Source organism: Ammodytes marinus (genome assembly GCF_949987685.1).
Source record: "Ammodytes marinus genome assembly, chromosome: 12".
Lineage (NCBI taxonomy): Eukaryota > Metazoa > Chordata > Actinopteri > Uranoscopiformes > Ammodytidae > Ammodytes > Ammodytes marinus.
Genome location: NC_137216.1, coordinates 20,104,393 through 20,122,051, shown reverse-complemented (window position 1 = coordinate 20,122,051; position 17,659 = coordinate 20,104,393). Strand labels below are relative to the sequence as shown.

Below are 17,659 nucleotides of genomic sequence, written 5' to 3'. Positions count from 1 at the left end.
TTTTGGTATTCCTCGACATGTCATCATTCCTCATTTTAGCTTGGCAGGAAAGTCTCTTTTTCCTCCTGCACAGTGATGCTGACACTCTGTCTTTTGTGTCTATATTTATACTCTGTTGTGCTCTATATGAAAGGGAATTTCTCTCAGGCTGCCCTTCAATGGTCCATATGCAGAACAGAGAGCAAGTGGCGTCTCAAAAACAGGCAGCAGAGCAGAAGAAATGCGAGACACTGTTTTCACTTCGTATAGCAACACCTCCCCGGGCAAACACACATTTTCCCATTAGTGGAAGTAAAAAAAATACACAGGGAGACACAGAGGAGATAGTGGGAGAGAGTGAGCCAAGAGAAAGGCCATATCAGGAAAGAGAAATATATATAAAAAAAAGAGGGGGAGGGCCTTATGCTTAGTTTTTGTTTGTGTCTATAACCAACTATCTCTGCTATTTTGGTCTTGATTAAAGTCACATGACATGGAGGCTGGCAAATATGGGAAAGAAGACTGGGAAGATGTTAGCGTAGAAAAGCAAGTGAAGGTCAGGTTCAGTACTTTCAAAGTCAGAGTCTACTGATATTATTTCAACTATTATAATACTTACATTAATAAAATAAGTGTGAGTGTGGAGGCATAATAGGGCCACATTGGTTTTCCTTGTGGGCCCTATAGTAGGTTAATACGGGCCTACATCAAGCCAGGGGCTCATACACTTTATGTCCGGCTGTTTGTATATTGACAGTGATAGGCGATTTGAAAGGTAAAGAAAAACTCAAACAACAACAAATACAACAGGCAGCCCATTCAATAAAATTCAAATAAATATTTGAAGGAATGTGTTTGACCATGTAATACATAACAAAAGAGAAAGGCAGTATTTCTATACATCAAAACATCTACTAATAAATATCAAAATAAATACAGCATTTGCACATCAGCTTTATAGTGCACATTTGAACTGCTTTCTGGAGTTACTCTATGTTTGAAATTATGTTTCTTTGACAGAAATATAACAATAATGCCACAAGTCATATAAAAAAAATACATCATTGTGTTGTTTTTTCGGGCAACACAAGTTATCTCAAGTCTTTATCTCATATGTTAAAGAACCACTCGGTCCAACGGTGCCATTTTCCTACAGAGTGCAACAGATTGCACAGTATAGCTTTATGCACAATGGACTTGATCGCATGCTTCATACAAAGCAAACTTTATACATTAACATATAGGGACGTGAGTTCAAGTGGTTTTGAAATGGGCGAACGTGTAAAGTGCGTTAAAGGAGAAGTAAGTGATATTTTTGTTTGTTAATATATGTGTTAAATCACTATATTTCCATACAGCAATCACTTAAACAATATGCTCAGTTCATAACACAGGTCTCCCAGTGATTCAGCTTTGCAGTAATTAGCAGATAACACTTCTAGTATTCTGCTCATTTTTATCCAATCAGGAGACAGAGAACGACGACTCGTAGCTCTCCATCGCGGCCCTATCTGACGAAGACGGCTGCGCGTTAATATGGTGGTGACGTATAGGCATGAGGAATGGGACTGCTAACTGCAGTCACTGACAGGCAGTAAGCTGAAAGGACCATATCACATACTGTACTTCTCCTCTGAAAACCTGTGCTTATACAAAGGTGGGTTGGAGGTCTTCTTTAAACACCACGGGGTGCGTGGAGCGGTACAGGCTGGTGTAGCCTTCGTACTCGCCGTCGGAGGAGTCGGAGGAGCTGTCCGAGCAGAGCAGAGAGCCTCGCTGCCGGCAGGAGTCACAGTACGGACGGTGGTAGTAACAGTAGTCTGTTGAGCTGCTGGAGTCAGAGTCCCAGTAGCCGCAGGAGTCTCTCATGTGCCTGTGGTGCTGCCCTTTATCAGCGCACACTTCCACATCGGCCCGAGCTGCTGCCTGATTGTGCTCCGCGCAAGGCAAGACTGAACACCTGGGGGACCTTGAAACACCCCTCCGCCGTTTTCTTATCGCCCCATTCCCTTCTGCATTGCCCTCCTCATCCTCCTCCTCCTCCTCTTCCTCGTATAGCTCACGGTCAGTGTTGTGAACCTGGATACCCCCCGCCGCAATGACCCCATCAGGGTGCTGCTGCTTGCCTGGGATTCGGCGTCCACAGTTGTCCCTCCTTGTCCTCCCGCCACATCCGTCCGCTACTTCCGAGCCCGTGTAGAAGCAAGGAGGGGTCAGACCTCTCCTGGAAGGGGAGTGGAAGGGCGGCCGGCGTTTCCTCATGGCGTAAGGGGAGATGCTGGGGTAGCGGAAGAAAACAGGGGGGTGAGGGGAGCGCGGTGTCCGCAGGGAGAGAGGAGAAAGGGCGGAAGAGGCTTCGGCGAATTTGAGCTGAGAAGGCGTCCTTGACCGGGAGGCCTGAGTAGGGGATCGGAGAGCGCTTTCCAGCACCGCGTCCACACTCAGCTCCTGAAGGATCTCCTTCAGTTGTTCACTGCTAACGAAGCCGCTAGGCCTCGTTTTGGGTCCCGGCGGCTGGCCACTGGGATTGTTGGAAGATTGAACCTGAGAGGGGTTTTGGCCTCTGCAGAGTTGTAAGGAAGTGACAAAGCGAACCGTCTCTTCTGCTGTCCTGAGTGAGCCGCCAGGGGACAGGAGGGACTCCCCTGGCCTGGACTCAACAGTGTCTCTTTCTATTGGGCCAGAAGTAGAGACGACTATCTGGTTCTCACGAATACCATCAGGACGAGCAGAGGAAGCAGCAATGGAGGCTGAGGAGTTTGGAGCAGTGGATGGTGTAACAGCAGCAGTGAGGTGACGGGAGAGATGAGGCGGTGAGAGTGGGGATTGAGCGTCTCTCTGAGGTAGAGAAGAAGAAGAAGAAGAAGAGGAAGAAGTGGAGGGCCCGTCAGACTGGACCTCAGTGGTCTGAGTGGAGCAGGAGTTGAGGTTGGTGTTGGAGGAGTCCATGTCGTGGGGCTGGCTGGCCGACATGAGTCGCAGCAGTTTGTCCTTGGCGTTGTTCACCTGCTCCTGGAGACTGTCAATAACAGCGTTCTTCTGGAAATCGGAGCAAAAGACACAAGCTTACACACACACACATAGAGAAAAAAGTTCTCAAGCTCAATTTTACTCAGGTAGAAGTGCCACCTACTGTATATCTGTGAAAACAAATATCTGTACTTTCCCATCATGAAAGAGGCTTGAATAAATTCTATAGTATGTTGTAGCCGATTTTCTTATTGAATTATCGATTTTATAAAAATAGTAAAATACCTCATTCAGGACTTTTTTCATGGAGTTGTTCTCCCCCAGCAGGTAGTAGATCTCATCCTGGCTGTACACCGAGGGCTGGCTCTTACTGGGGCTGCTGAAATACTTGGCCATCTGACTTGGGTTGTTCTGATCCTCTTCAAACCGCCGCCACTGAGTCAGCTGCATGACAGTATTTAGAGGGAGTTCAAAAAAAATGAATACCTTATGCTAACTTCCAACTTTCAGATACATTACTCTGTAGTAAATGTTACCTGGACCTTTTGAGCAGGTGTGTTTGAGCGTATTGCTCATTGTTCAAATATTTCCTTCCTCTCCGCTGCACATGCATTCCTTTATCGCAACATAAACCCACTGCCAGACACTGAGAGACTCATAAACCACCTTGAAACATCTCACGTAGTTTTGACTCACAAACACCTTCCTTGTGAGTCACGCTCTGCTGATAGAAAGGGCTAAATGACACACATTATGGAAAAACATGGGTTGGGCACCACAATCACTCATCGAATTTACTAGTTTTGTCCAAACATAAAGAGAAAGTCATACAAGCATCTGTCATTCACGTGTCTATCCGTCATATGTCTGTCTGTATATATGCAGTTTCTGCCTGTCTCACTGACTGTCTGTTTCAAATGCCGGCTTCCAGACGTAGTATCCTATGATTAGATGACAGCTCTGCCTTGTGGTGTCTGCTTTAGAGATATTGAGAAAACGCATTGCCATCACCAGAAACAATAAAATGCCAAAGGTATTTTTTCAAATATACAGAGGAAATCCTTCACTTTCTCCAAAGACAGCAACTAGCTTTTTTCTTTATGTGCGGAGCCTCGGAGTGGCTATTGCAAGAAACAAAAAACTGTATTGAGGCCATACCATATAGGGCAGACGAGAGACATCTTGTTCCCTTGTTTGATTAATTCCATGCCTACGTTTGAATTCATTTGTACGCACGTTTTAATTAAAACATGGGAATGAGATGTACAGTATCTTTTGTGCTCGATATTGCAAAAAATGTCCTATGGCCACTCCAAAGCTCCGTATGTGTATCTTTCTTTCTTTCATATTTTTTTCTTCTTTTACCTGAGGCACAAACAGCATGCAGTTGGTTGCCAGTGTGCAAATGAAAATGGCTCCAGCCACAGTGCTGTAGACCAGGTTGGGCCAACCCTGCAGGAAGATGTACACAGGAACGGCCACGGCAGAGGAGACGGTGACCAGAGTGACGGCTGTAATGATGGTGGGAGACTGGTTGACGGGAGGGTGGCTGACAGTGCTCGTCAGGCCGGCTAGATAGGTCCCGTAGAGAAGAAGACTACCCTATAGGGAGATATCCAGGGACAATGTCACGACGCAGTCAAAGATTCATGATGCCAACCCACTCTTTAAAGTCCAATCCAATAGAATAGATTGATCAACTGTGTCAAGTCCTGAGTTGACATTGAGAAGAATTTAAATCAGCATTAACTGGTTCGATGCTATAAAGTGAAATGTGATTGGACAGAGAGGACTCACTTTCTGAACAGCAATGATGATGACCCACAGATCAGAGTATACAGATGAACAGGTGTCAAACTGAGACAAAGAGTAGGATACATCTATCTCCACCACCTACAGTATGTCAGGAAAAAACCTTGTCAGTGAGGGCTTGTCGGAATTAATGAAATTACGCAAGTGATTTTGCACTTTCACAATTAAATTCCATAAATTGTCATTTGACAGCAATAAAATGCACTTATTTCTACATGATGTTCTAAATGTCAAAATCCATACTCTCGTGTGCTCAAACAACACAAAATATTAACTTGCTCTAAACTGATTTTCGGCCCCACACAATCATAGAATCACATTTTTACCTTGACAACAGCACCAACAGAACGTGAACACCTGATAGGGTCTGCAAGGTTCCAGGCAGTGAGAACCAGCATGTCCACCAGGAGCAGCAAAGCCACCAAGCCCATCAGCTGGATGTCTCGGATGATCTGAGACAGAAAGCAGAAAGTCACCAAACACTTCAATGTCATACAGTTACAAAACCAATTGTAGTCATACATACAGCATTTTCTACTACTCTGGACGACTCTGTGTTACACCAGCAATATACATGCAAGTTAGAGCCTACTGTAGGTCTATTTTGGGATGTGAAACACAAAATAAAGTTTAGGAAAGAAAAAAAAACAGCTCACAGAGAATACTGTATTTATCAATGTTTAACTATCCTCAATATTTGTAGGTCTTCAAAAGTAAAAACTTTCTGCACAGTGTGTGGATCTAACTTTGCGTCCAAATACAGCCATAGTTAGTGACGATATGAATAGAAATGGTCAAAAATGTTAGGAAATGTTACACTGGTAGGTTATATTTAGCAAAATGTCCCAAATTAATATCAAAATACTTTGTGCATAGTCTGCACTTCTACTAAAATCTCCGACCAATATTTGTTGATAACCTGCCAACTATTAAGAAAAAGAAACACAGACATGCAAGGCAAAAATATGATGTCCATGGTGGATGTAATACATCGAACATAAGATCATTTAATTAAAGAACTATATATTACATGTTTACTGTGGAAGCTCTGAAAATCAGCAAACGTAAAACAAGTCTCTAACAACAATTCAGAATGTAATAAAAGCATCATGGAGCGACTGGATAAAACTAATGAAACATAAATTGGTTGACAATACTGGAAACAGAAATTACACTGCATGCTTACCACTCTCTTGTCAGGCACTCGCTGAGTAAACACTCTGTACAGTCTCCATGTCTTCCCCAGAATTGGGCCAAACACCAGGGTGCTGCCGATACAAAGAGTCCACATACGAGCCTGTAGGAGAGGGCACAGCGTTATCATCCACCAATGATTTAGTCAAGCAACAACATAGTGGAACATTGAGGGGGGCTTACTTGTAGCACAGCTGTAGATGCTCCGCCATGTGAGTGTGTTCGTTGATCGAAGGCAAACAGGAAACCGCTTATGTAGGTGAGGACGCTTCCAAAGAGAGTCAGGATGTTCAGGTTTGGACTGGACATCTTCACTATCCTGATAACACAACACATGCAAACATACACGCACAAAAAAAGGATTTCAGTTTTCAATTACACATTTTTGTATCAAAATCTCTCAAGTGTTTACACATGTGTTTCACTAAGTAATGTGTATGTACCGGTTGTTTTTGAAGCGCATGGTGAAGAGGAGGAAGCAGAAAGCCAGCAGGATTCCACTGGAGAGCAGCGTCCACACCAAAGCGCTTAACACTGGGGACACGGACCGCCTCGGGAGCTCCACTGCCATCTGCACACAAACACGCACATGCACAGGCCCCTTAAAGTCAAGCCTTAAATAGTGCACACTTAGCTATAGTTGTGCATTATTCAATCATTGTTTTCGTGTGTCCTTACTCCTTAGCTATGTAAATGATGTAAGATGTAAAAAGCGGGGGGGGGAGGGGGGAAACAGAATTTGAGACAAGTAAATTCACTTTATTCGGGAAAACGAGCCAACAAACATCACACCAGATCATTGATAACTTTCATCTGAAAATGAACAAAATCTATTAAAAAAAAGCTGACAGGCGAGATGATCAGTGGAGCAGAGCTGACCCTGCCATGATAACGCCGGGGGTTAAAGTAGAGGAAAAAGTCTCTTGTTGAATGAGTATCCAGTGAATGAGGACATATGAGAGGCAGCGTCAACGTTGTTAAAAGACTCCTGCCCCCAATACAGATCAAATGTACACCCCTGACTCTCTGTGGATTCTCCACCAGCGGCAAAACGGCTAGGAGTGCTGCTGAGGGCCAAGTAGCTCTTTCTCATCCCCAGGGTCCAGTAGTTTTTTTTCAGGGTTTAGTAAATGTCCTTCCTTATTTGTTGTTTTGTCCATTCAAGCCCTGCTCCGATATCCCACTCCGTCTTCCTTTCCACCTGGACTATAAAGTAGAACCTGCCAGAGAAGAATCCCTCCTTCCCCAAAACGCTGACACTGGGGTAAAATCTTTACCGTCTTTACCAGCTGACATGCCACTCTCTGGATAGCTCTCCTCGCCGTGCCTATACATAAACATCTCTCTTGAAGCAGACATACGACCCCGCTTTGGAGGCCGCAGGTGTGGTGGAGAGCTCTGGAAAGTTCTGGATTAAGCAGGGGTTGTCTTCTGTGTGCAAGAGCAGCTCCGACTCAGCGTTTCTCCTCCGTAGCTCATCGATCTCCCGCTCCAGTTCTGCGATGAATCGGCCCGGCCCTGCTTTCAAACTTGCCTCTGCTTAGCACAAATCTTTGCAGTCAGTCATGAATCATTTCTTCAACTTCTGTATTTATCTTTCCGACTTGAGCGTTACTGTATCTGCCCTGAACCTCTAAAGGTAAGGTGTGAAGGGCCTTGCGGTCTTTAGTAATGCAGATCTGGCACAGGCTAACGTCTGGTCCAGGTCCAGGAGTTTCTTGTGCTTCTCCCACACTCTGTCTCGCATGCTCATCACAGGCTTGATCAGGCGGTGCTTCTTGAAGGTTCCTAGAACTTGATCGGGTACTAGATGAGTCTCACAGAAGGAGGGCAAACAGTAATCCAAGCAGGATTTAAGAGCCTTGACTCTTTATCCAATACAAGCATCACACAAAACTTCCCCTTTATCGCCCACAGTACAGGCTTCATTTTAGTTTTTCTTTACCAATGACCTCTTGAACTGAGAAGCCAACTCATTTATGAAAGTGTTAACCTTGAGCTCAGGCCTCCTACATAACTCTTTCTTGCACATGGGGCACTTTGACGGAATAGCGCTTTGCCAGTATCCTCGTTTGCAGTCTCCGCAGAAGTTGTGGCCGGTTGGTTGAACGAATCCAGACAGATGGGGCAAAGACTTTGATCTTGAGACAGCACACTGCCAGTGGAAGCCATATCTAGGAACACATCCAGAAAGAAAAGCAGGTGGAATTTTACAAAATCAGTTGGCTATGGTCCATGGATTCTTTTTCCTGCTTTTTTATAAGGTTTAGAAACAGTTGTGTCTGTTGTGCTGTCTACTTCTACATAGTAACAGAAGCATGGTGCTACATTTTGTCAAAGTTTTTATTTTATTTTAGTTGAACAGTGTTTAATGTCCAGTAAGTTCAACAGACAATAATGAAAATGTTATGACAATAAAATAAAACAGTACATTATAATACACTCTCGTCACAAACCATTACATTAAAATAGGTAAACACAGCCCCACTAATGGTTTCCTTCCCCCGTGGGAGAAGATGATATCTGCAGGTTAAAAACCGATGCCTGGATAAATAAACATGACAGTACATGAGAGAAATCAAAGACATAACTCACCTCGCTTCTGTGTACTGCAGCATGGAGACGATCAGAGTCTGGAGGACAGTGATTGTGTTCCCTCAAACAGTGTCTCTACTACTTTAGTTTCTATTTGGACAGTCACATTAGACTTTCTTGTGCCCGCCTCATGTTGCTGTCTCCTCTCGCTCTTCTCTTAAAGGCAACAGCCACTTAGACAATATAAACGCAGCTTGAGTAGTTCAACTTGCGGCAGTCGTTACTCCTTTTCCAAATATCTACTATCCGACTTCAATGAATAACATATTTCTCAGTTTGTATTCATTTGACGTTAGTCAGAAGTTCCCCCACATTTTAAAGCAAAGGCTGACAGCAGTAGGATGGGTTTACAAAAGCTGTAACCTGCTTATATTAGTCTACATTTAAAATGTATGTACTGTAAGTTATTAGATCTTGTGTTAGAAATTAATGTGATTGGTTACAAGCGCTGTCAAACCAATAGATTGCTTGTTGTCTTGAAGTATCCACATGTAAGACTGCATTGGATATACATATGTTCAGCATTTAACCTTTAGGCGGGCCAAAAATATCCTGCTGGCCTGCCATAAGCTATGTATACCAACACATGCCAACATGTGTGTGTGTGTGTGTGTGTGTGTGTGTGTGTGTGTGTGTGTGTGTGTGTGTGTGTGTGTGTGTGTGTGTGTGTGTGTGCGCGTTTACAGTATATATTGGTTTACAAATGCACAAGTGTGTGCTTGTATGTCTTCATTGCATTCCAATACTTAAGATATGTGCACTATCTGTAGCGGCTATTGTTGGATTTGCATCATTTTGAATGTATGTGCGCATGTGTTTGTGTGTGTTTACCCTGCTGAGGCCGCATAGTCTCTGCAGAATGTCGATGCCCTCCTGCTTGTTGACTCCTGATGGGATGAAGCAGTGTGGGGAATCACACTGGGAGCTGCAGTTCAGCTCAGGCTCCATAACTGACCCCAAGTCTGTTCACTCTCACACACACATCCTGAGGAACAAACAGACCGATAGGAAAAAGTAGGTAAATTCTTTGTCCAAAAGTTTGATCATGCCATTATCCCTGCACCTTTTTTTTTAAAGATATTTTTTGGGCATTTTTATGCTTTATTGATAGTGCAGAGAGACAGAGGTGAAATGGGGCAGAGAGGGGAGTGACATGCAGAGATGGACCGTGGGCGGGAATTGAACCCGGGTCTGCTGCTGGGGGGGACGCCCTACCAAGTGAGCTAAGGGCGCTCCTCCCTGCACCTTTAAACGTCTAACATGAGAGCACCCACCCACCGAGCTCCACAACAGGGGAACACATTTTGTGTAAGGACCTGCTTTTATTTCCAGGTCTCTAATTCACTCAACAATTGTAAAACCTGTGGCAACCACAGTGTGGTGCTCTGACAGAAACTTCTGAAAGGAGGTGTGTTAGGAGCTAAAAAGTGATTATGCACTACATTAGTATTACACAGAGGTAAATCCTTCAGATTAGTATAAGCACCAATAAACCTAACAGACACTAAAGTTATGTTGAATTCAAGGTAGGATTTAAAAAAATACCTAAATAAAAGGTCAATTATTTACCAACACGGAAAAACCTGAGAAGTCAGGACTCTGCCTTTGTGATAGGAAGCCTGTGTGTATCTGCTTATCCACAATTTCCAGTAGCACTATGTCATCACTGAGGAAAACCAGCCAACACAGGATCACACTCTGCTATGACACATCTTTGCACATGGCAAAAGACAGATCCTAACAAATAAAAAAAGATGTAACGGTTGCAATAAACTAAAGCTATTATTTGCAGTTTCACTGAAGGCCACGTATTCATCAATCTGGTGTTTCAGGGCATTTGAGGCTGAAGACATAACCCTTTGGAGAGTATCACAAAACAACTGTTTGTCACTCTTGCCACAAGCATTTTTATGAGGCTTCCCCGTGCTGCACGGACACGTTGCAGATTTAATTATGAAGCACGGTATCACCTGATACTGTGAGCTGAATCTAGTAAAGTCTGGGAGTCTGTTCACTGAGAAACGCTGCAGTGACTCAGCCCCATGTTGCTGGGACCACTCGTATCCATACAAACAGACAAGTGTGAGTTTACAGGAGTAGGATGTTAGTTGGCCACACATGTCTCATCATTATCTGTAGAATGTTTACGATACACAAAGAGCTTTGGAAAGTTGGATCATGGGATTCACTCAAAACTTAAAGTGAAAAAACAACTAATTTATTTAGATTATTGGAAGGAAACTAATCCACTTGAAATGGAGATTGGGCGGTTTTATTTGAGCAATGGAAAGGTGTCAATCTTTATGTGTGGCCCACAATGACCCTTTCCAGAAATGAATGATGTCAGCAGAACAATGAAGCCCTCTGGGCAGCATATCTGGGAAGTGTCTGGAGTTCCTGTTCATGTCCTCTCGTCACTTTCCAAGTTTAGACCACAGTTCTGCTGCTTCCCGCAGGAAACGCCGGCAGAGAGAGGCATTTCCTCCATTTAAAAAAAAAATCCAGCCTCCATAGGTTTCAGGTTTGGGAGAGAAACCCGCCACCCTGCAGAGGTCAACAAAGGTTGGCCAACATCTATCCATGGGGGTCAGTGTGTGAGCAGTGAGAACAGGGCTCTTCCTCAGGCTGAGTTAGGTTTTGCGGACATGTTTTGACAGTTCAGGAGAGTCATGATGAGGAGTGTCTTTTGAAGGCTAAACCGCAAGTAATACCTGAGCTACCGCGGATGTCTTGCTTAGATGTTGGATGGGCCTAACCTGTGTGCAGTTTAGTTCCTTGGGTCCCTCCTAAAATCATTTAATGTATTTTATTAATCAAACCATCTGGAATATTTCCACCGTTTTTTACTCTTGGAGTGATGAACTTCAGACTGCAGACTTTTAAATGGCAATTTACAATAACACTTTTAATAAAAAAAGGAGTAAAGCTCAGTCTATTGTACTGTCAATCTTTCTCTTTTAAGATTATAACCACGGGCACTTAATGCCAGGGTTCAGGGGGCAATATTGAAACATTCCTTGCACGGTCAATAATCCGTTTATAAGTTTATTCTTTAAGCTGAGTTAGAATGCAATTACTGGCAATGAAATCCTGCCTCAGACCCGGCGTGCGTCCGTTTCTAGGCACATGGTGAATTGTACACCCTGGTGCTTCAGCTTAATTGTCACCCCAATTTGTCAATGTATGTGACCATTTCAGGCGAAACCTGGGGAGATGCGCAAAGGGTACTTTATGGCTGCTGTACCTTAAATATTGGATAGTTATCAATGAGAAAATACAGGTTATAGGGAATACAGCCAGGAATAATACAGCATTAGGCTACTACAAAGGAGGTTAAGATGATATATTGCATATTTCGGCCTATTCATTTTACCACGGAAAAAAATTGCGCGTCATATGATTCCTAGCCTACAAATGTGTAAGCTCTATCTGTAGCTTTATGTTAATGTGAGCGATCCAGGTGCCAGAGATGCGTAAAAACTTGCTCACGCGCGTCTCCATCAGTGCAGCTGCAGGGTGAAATCGCAAACTTTACAATCAAACTGCTTCAGAGGTAATGAAGACCAGTAGACCGGTAAAGGAAAGAAAACAAAGCGAACCACAAAAAGAAAAGTCTAAAAGAGTCAAACCTCGCTCTCCAACGCGGATGGATGATCCCATCAGCTCGCGCCGCTCCAGGCTCCATCGACTCAGAAACGTTTGGGGGAAAATCGAAAATAAGTGACTGGATAATATGTTAGCTAACATAGCTACAGAGGTCCCATAGCTGCAGACTTGTAAATTAATAAAACGACTTAATCTGTTCCCTCAAACTGTGTGTCCTCAGCCCCGAAAAGTCACTCAGGAAGCCCTCACCACACTGGCGGAATTTTCATTTCAGCACTGAGGGAGAAAGGGAGGTGTGTGTGTGTGTGTGTGTGCGTGTGTGTGTGCGTGTGTGTGTGTGTGTGTGTGTGTGTGTCAAGAATAGGTGTGTCTATGTGCGCTCTCTCTCTCTCTCTCTCTCTCTCTCTCTCTCTCTCTCTCTTTTGAAGGCTTTCCAGGTCCAACTGCCCACCAAATGGGTTTCAGAGTGTGATGTGACCCATGATGTGACAGTGTGGGTGCAACATGTTGCAGGAGCCCCGAGGGACTGGGTGGCATATTGGACAGGGCGGCACACTCTGTCCCCACAGATAAATAAATACACGGAATAACAGCACTTGCTTTAATGGAAAGATAAACACACATCATCTCTATTTATTTTTTTCTCTCTCTTTTTTCTCTCAAAAGCAGGCCTATACTAGCAAGAGAGATTGGCTGCTAACCTGACAAAGACAACTACAACATGAGCTTCTGTCTGAGTGCAGTGAGCCAGCAAAAGTATTTCTGCATTTGTTCCGCCAGCCATAGAAGGCATAAAGGTGTTATTAAGGTGTCACAGAGATTTATAGTGTGAGCCTATACACACACGTCATTCCATGTGAGGGAGTGTCACTCCATTGACAGCTGTACAGGTGGGGAACAGAGACACAAAGACAGTTTATAAAAGAATAAGGAGAATATGCCGATACTGACATCCAGTCATAAATCCTAAATCACTCACACACGTGCACTAAGTGTGTTTCTTCTCTTCTGAATGTTAGGGTTTGAGAAGATTGAATTCTGGAGCTTTTCAATGGACCTAAACCCAAAATACTTCAAGCTTTAATAAATAGTATTTTCAAAAACTGGTGGCTTACTTGACTATCAACCATCAGTCTAATTTAGTCACCCATCATGAGTTTTTATACAAATGCTCCTTTTTTGGGAGGCAAAAAAAGACCGTATGGTGATTACGCTTTTCACCGCTGGGGGGAAAAAAACATTCAAAACTATAATCCCATTAAATTGTGTTTAATTTCACTGGAAAGGTCCAGCAGACAAAAAGAAAAAGCTGCTTTGTGCAGGATTTTACTTCATCAAAACAAGAAAAGACCTGAAATATTAAAGCATAAGGCAGACCATGCCAACAGGTATTAGCATCCTGACCAATCACATGTACCCTCATTTATTCAAGGTTAGTCAAAGTAAAGAGCTATTGATACACCATATGGACAGTTTTGCATGTTGGCAGGTCAGGCCCTATTCTGCTGTTGTAGCCGAAGTCAACCGGTGGCACTGTTAAACAACTTCAACTCCAGAGACAATGACTCATACTGTAGGGATCCTCTACTGATTTCTACAGACATGTAATGAGTTCAGAAACCCGTGTCAAAAATATAGATATACAGAAATGGTGAACTCTAGAAGAAAATTGGACAATCAACAGGTTGCATTGTGCATTTGGATCAAATGACACCGTGTTAGCACCCCCACGGTCACTCAAGAACTGAAAGACTGTTGCCAGCTCTGTTACACCCAAAGCGTGGCAATCACTCTCAGGTTTCCCCCAAGATCAGGTTCAAGACAGACTGCACCAGGCTGGCAGGTGGACAGCGCTAATGCTCAGATTACTCAGAGCTTGAATATTTCATCTGTGGACACAAGACAGCAGGAGTCAAGAGGAGAAGACGGCAGGGAGGGTCACATGCATGACAAAAGGACACGTGTTGTTCTATCGGGCTCACCAGGGATCAATTCTGACATTAAAATGTTGGAGTGACCACAGGTGTCAACAAGAGTCGCCATCTGTTTCTGGACTACCATACTGTGCACAATCAGCTGGAAGTCCACCAACCAAAATAAACAACAAGCCGAAAAGCATTTAAGCCACTGACACACATCATTTCCTGTTAGACCACTCCTGGCAAGCTGCACCACCGCTTTTTTATGAAATGGAAGCATCTGCAGCTGTGATTCAACACCTGACCACAGGGCCAGGGAGTCCCACAGTTGTGCAGTGTTTAAGACACTGTGTGTGGGTGGGAAAAAGCATTGCTCTCTGCTTCTGAAGCATCACCCACCAGCCCCTTGCTGTCCTTGCCAGAGGTTGAATGCTCTCTCTGCGACATGCCCAGGTTTGCCCACAAACTAACCCACACAGACAGACACAACCCTCTCTGGAACGCTGCCGTTTTCCCAGCAGTGTGTTGCTATGGACCTGGATTAGCAGCGCTGGATCAAAGATACCCAGCAGGCTCCAGTCATGCAGCTTTTCTACTGAAGGCAGCGATTATGGTAAATAAAACGGGGTAAAGAAACAGTTTGTTCTACTTTATCCCTGTAGTTTAAGTGTTGCAAAAGCAGCATAACAACTGGTGATGCAATAAATGTTCCAATAATCTGATAGCTGATCCTGTGAATAAGTCAAGACTCATGGTTTATATGCAGCCAGTAAAGAGTATCAAACTAGAACTAATAAAATCAAATTTACCTTAAATGCAATAAGTTGATTATTTGGGCACTTGGAAGCGAGGTAACAAGCAGTAGACACAACACTGACATTATGTACATATGGAAAACTTGTGAGCAATTTTTTTTATAGCCTACACATCTAACATACACAGAGCAGCATTAGCATGTACTCCAAGAGTTGTGTGTCCAAATGACAATAATTCAATCTCACTTTAGCTCTGTTTAAGTTTTGATGTCCACCAACATCTGAAGGAAACATGTTGCATGTAGGCTGTTAAAAGCTCAACAACGTTCATTAGCTCGTTGCTAACGTTGTCTCTCTGTCGTTAGATGTCGTGCAGTTGGTGTGCAGTGAGTTTTGAGATCATTTGATACATTTTAAAACGTGTGAGTGAGCTTTTGCATTCTTGACTGGAGAGTGTAGTTAATTCAAGATGGAAACTGTAAAATTTGAGGTCAACTCACTAGCCTTCTCCATGACCTTTAAAGCCATTTTGAAATGGATGGATTTGGCTGTGTCTTCCTTTATGACAACTGAGCAAAGAGTTGTAATTCAAGTTCTGCAAAAAAGCTGCAGGACAATTCCAGTTAAAAGCTCAGGTAAGTTGTAAAAAGAAGATTGTACGATTGTTTAAACCAGGAGTGTGACATTCTCAGTTTAGAATGTTACTGGGTGTCCACTGTGGTCTAGGGGCTTCAGATACGTAGCCTAATACAGTAGACTATATAAACTGCAACATCTCACATTCAGTTCCAGCTTGTCTCTTTCTCTGCGCACTTTTTTCCCTCTGCCTCTTTAATATCACCATTCATACATGTACAAATGTCCCCAAAAATAAATGCATCTTTCACAAAGTCATAGACTAAGAGAATAACTGAATGCAGGGTCTCATGAGTGACTGTGACAGCGTTAAATAAAAATGGAAAGGGACAGGCCAATCAAACACAGCTCCACAGCAGCGCCTGATTAATCGCCCACCAAACTTTTCCTTTCCCCTGTGACCACCTTCACCAACACCTCCCTCCTTTTCCATGGGCTCCAAGCAGACTTTCTCTTTGTAGGATTAGCAAAGTTAGCTCCGAAGACAACGCCTTACTGTTATAGGGGTCTCTGATGTGTGTGGCTGGCGTGTGTAAAGGCTCAGCCAGGGTGTGCATATGAAACCTGTCATGTGTGCACAATACTGGGAGCTGGTATTTATCTGGCTGCCTGCGGTCGACAAAAGGTCTTACAGTATCAAACATCCCGTAAATGTCAAAGCACTTTGATCTGCTGATTAATTGCAATGATGTGTGTATTGTTCACAGGGTAGCTGTGAAGGTTATAGATCTTGGTAGCTCTGTGAAATTCAGAAACCCCCTGGAAATAGTTCGATGGATTTAAAGCAATAGTGTGTAACATTTCATATAAATTATTGTTGGTATACTTTCAAGCATTCATCAAATGAGTTGTCACAAAGCTGGTTAAGCCTATCAGCTTAAACAGAAAATGTCTTTCTTTGTATTGTATTTCTCAGAGTTGCAGCGTTTACAAACGTGTGTTGCCCCCCCTTGACACCGGCGCAGGAGTTCGGAAAATCACAAGAAGCGGCCATGAAATGTTTCAGTTGTCGATTCTACTGCTAAGGAAAAAATCTGGATGTACAGTAGAAGTTATAAAATCCATGCGCGATCACAGAAGGCTTACCTCACGCATCGACAGTGTTGTTGTAATTACTCCAAATTCCTCATGGGGGCAAAATATGTTACGCACTATAGCTTTAATCCTACTTGAAATCCCAGTTTTAGAAGCCAACGCTCAAGACTTATTTCATTTTCTATGACTTTTGGCGTAACCTCAACTAAAGCTGATTTGACTCTCAGGGGATGGGGACAGCCTCTCTCATCTGCCAGTCACAACTCTTCGCTTCCAGTTCATCATGGTTGCATCTCAGGTTGCATTTGTGACAAGCATCCTCTTGACTAACAAACAAAGCGTGCCAGCACATGTGCACACAAGCAGAGGGTGTAAGACAACTCCACACCATGAGCCGGAGAGTTTACTATGTGCATGCTGTTGGTGGAAGACGGGTCCTACGTGCAACATGTGTTTGAAAGAGAATGAAAAAGAAACACGAACCCAGCTGTGACTTTGGGTCAAACATAGATCAATTCAAAGCAACAATCTTGCCAGTCTAGTCGAAAGAAACAGTGAAGGGGGAAATACATTGAATGAGATGCTGAGGTAAGAACAGAAAAGTGTGAAAGGAACTGAGAGGAGAGGAACCAAAGTAGTTAGTGGATCTTGGCAGGTCTTGTAAAGGGATTGGCAGATTGTGCGAGGCAGCAATGCACTCCCCCTTGGAGGTAAGGTAAATGGTCTCTCTTTTCAGCCTCCAGAACCAACTCACCTTCATATGCAAATGAAACATGGGGCACATTCAAACTACAAAATGGTCATTTTGGTTCGTGTCAACACCCCCACAAAAACGCATTATTCAATAGTTGAAAAATAAATAGCAATTCTATGTATGAGTATCTTACCTAATAGCAACTGGTTTTACTTAAAATACAATTCAAACTTAAAATATCGAATGCCGAAAAATGTCAGCAAATTGAAAAAATATATATTTCCCCAAAGCTGTTCTGCATACAGTATGGAAACTCATGGCTCTAATATAAATGCAAAAAGGTCACACACACCCATTTTAAAGACATAACAATCAATCTTTATTATTATATACTGTACAGTTACACATGAGGGGGTTACAGGTACATTCAATGAATATGTATCATTACATCTTTTTTTGAGGTG

The 17,659-nt window shown here is 43.3% G+C and overlaps 1 protein-coding gene and 1 pseudogene across 2 annotated transcripts; both read right to left on the bottom strand.

Moving 5' to 3' along the window:
* Positions 1 to 23: 23 nt before the first annotated feature.
* gpr156 (G protein-coupled receptor 156) lies at positions 24 to 12,380 on the bottom strand. Its single transcript, XM_080037592.1, has 10 exons — positions 12,180 to 12,380; positions 9,382 to 9,535; positions 6,399 to 6,526; positions 6,139 to 6,274; positions 5,948 to 6,058; positions 5,088 to 5,213; positions 4,747 to 4,842; positions 4,315 to 4,551; positions 3,235 to 3,393; positions 24 to 3,018 (listed from the first exon to the last, which is right to left on the bottom strand). Exons 2-10 carry the CDS (start codon positions 9,496 to 9,498, stop codon positions 1,627 to 1,629), a joined length of 2,502 nt encoding a protein of 833 aa, XP_079893718.1. The 5' UTR covers positions 9,499 to 9,535; positions 12,180 to 12,380; the 3' UTR covers positions 24 to 1,626.
* Positions 6,742 to 8,127, bottom strand: LOC307258391 (E3 ubiquitin-protein ligase TRIM38-like; annotated as a pseudogene). Its single transcript has 3 exons — positions 7,642 to 8,127; positions 7,317 to 7,494; positions 6,742 to 7,226 (listed from the first exon to the last, which is right to left on the bottom strand). The product of its transcript is annotated as an E3 ubiquitin-protein ligase TRIM38-like (transcript).
* Positions 12,381 to 17,659: the final 5,279 nt, after the last annotated feature.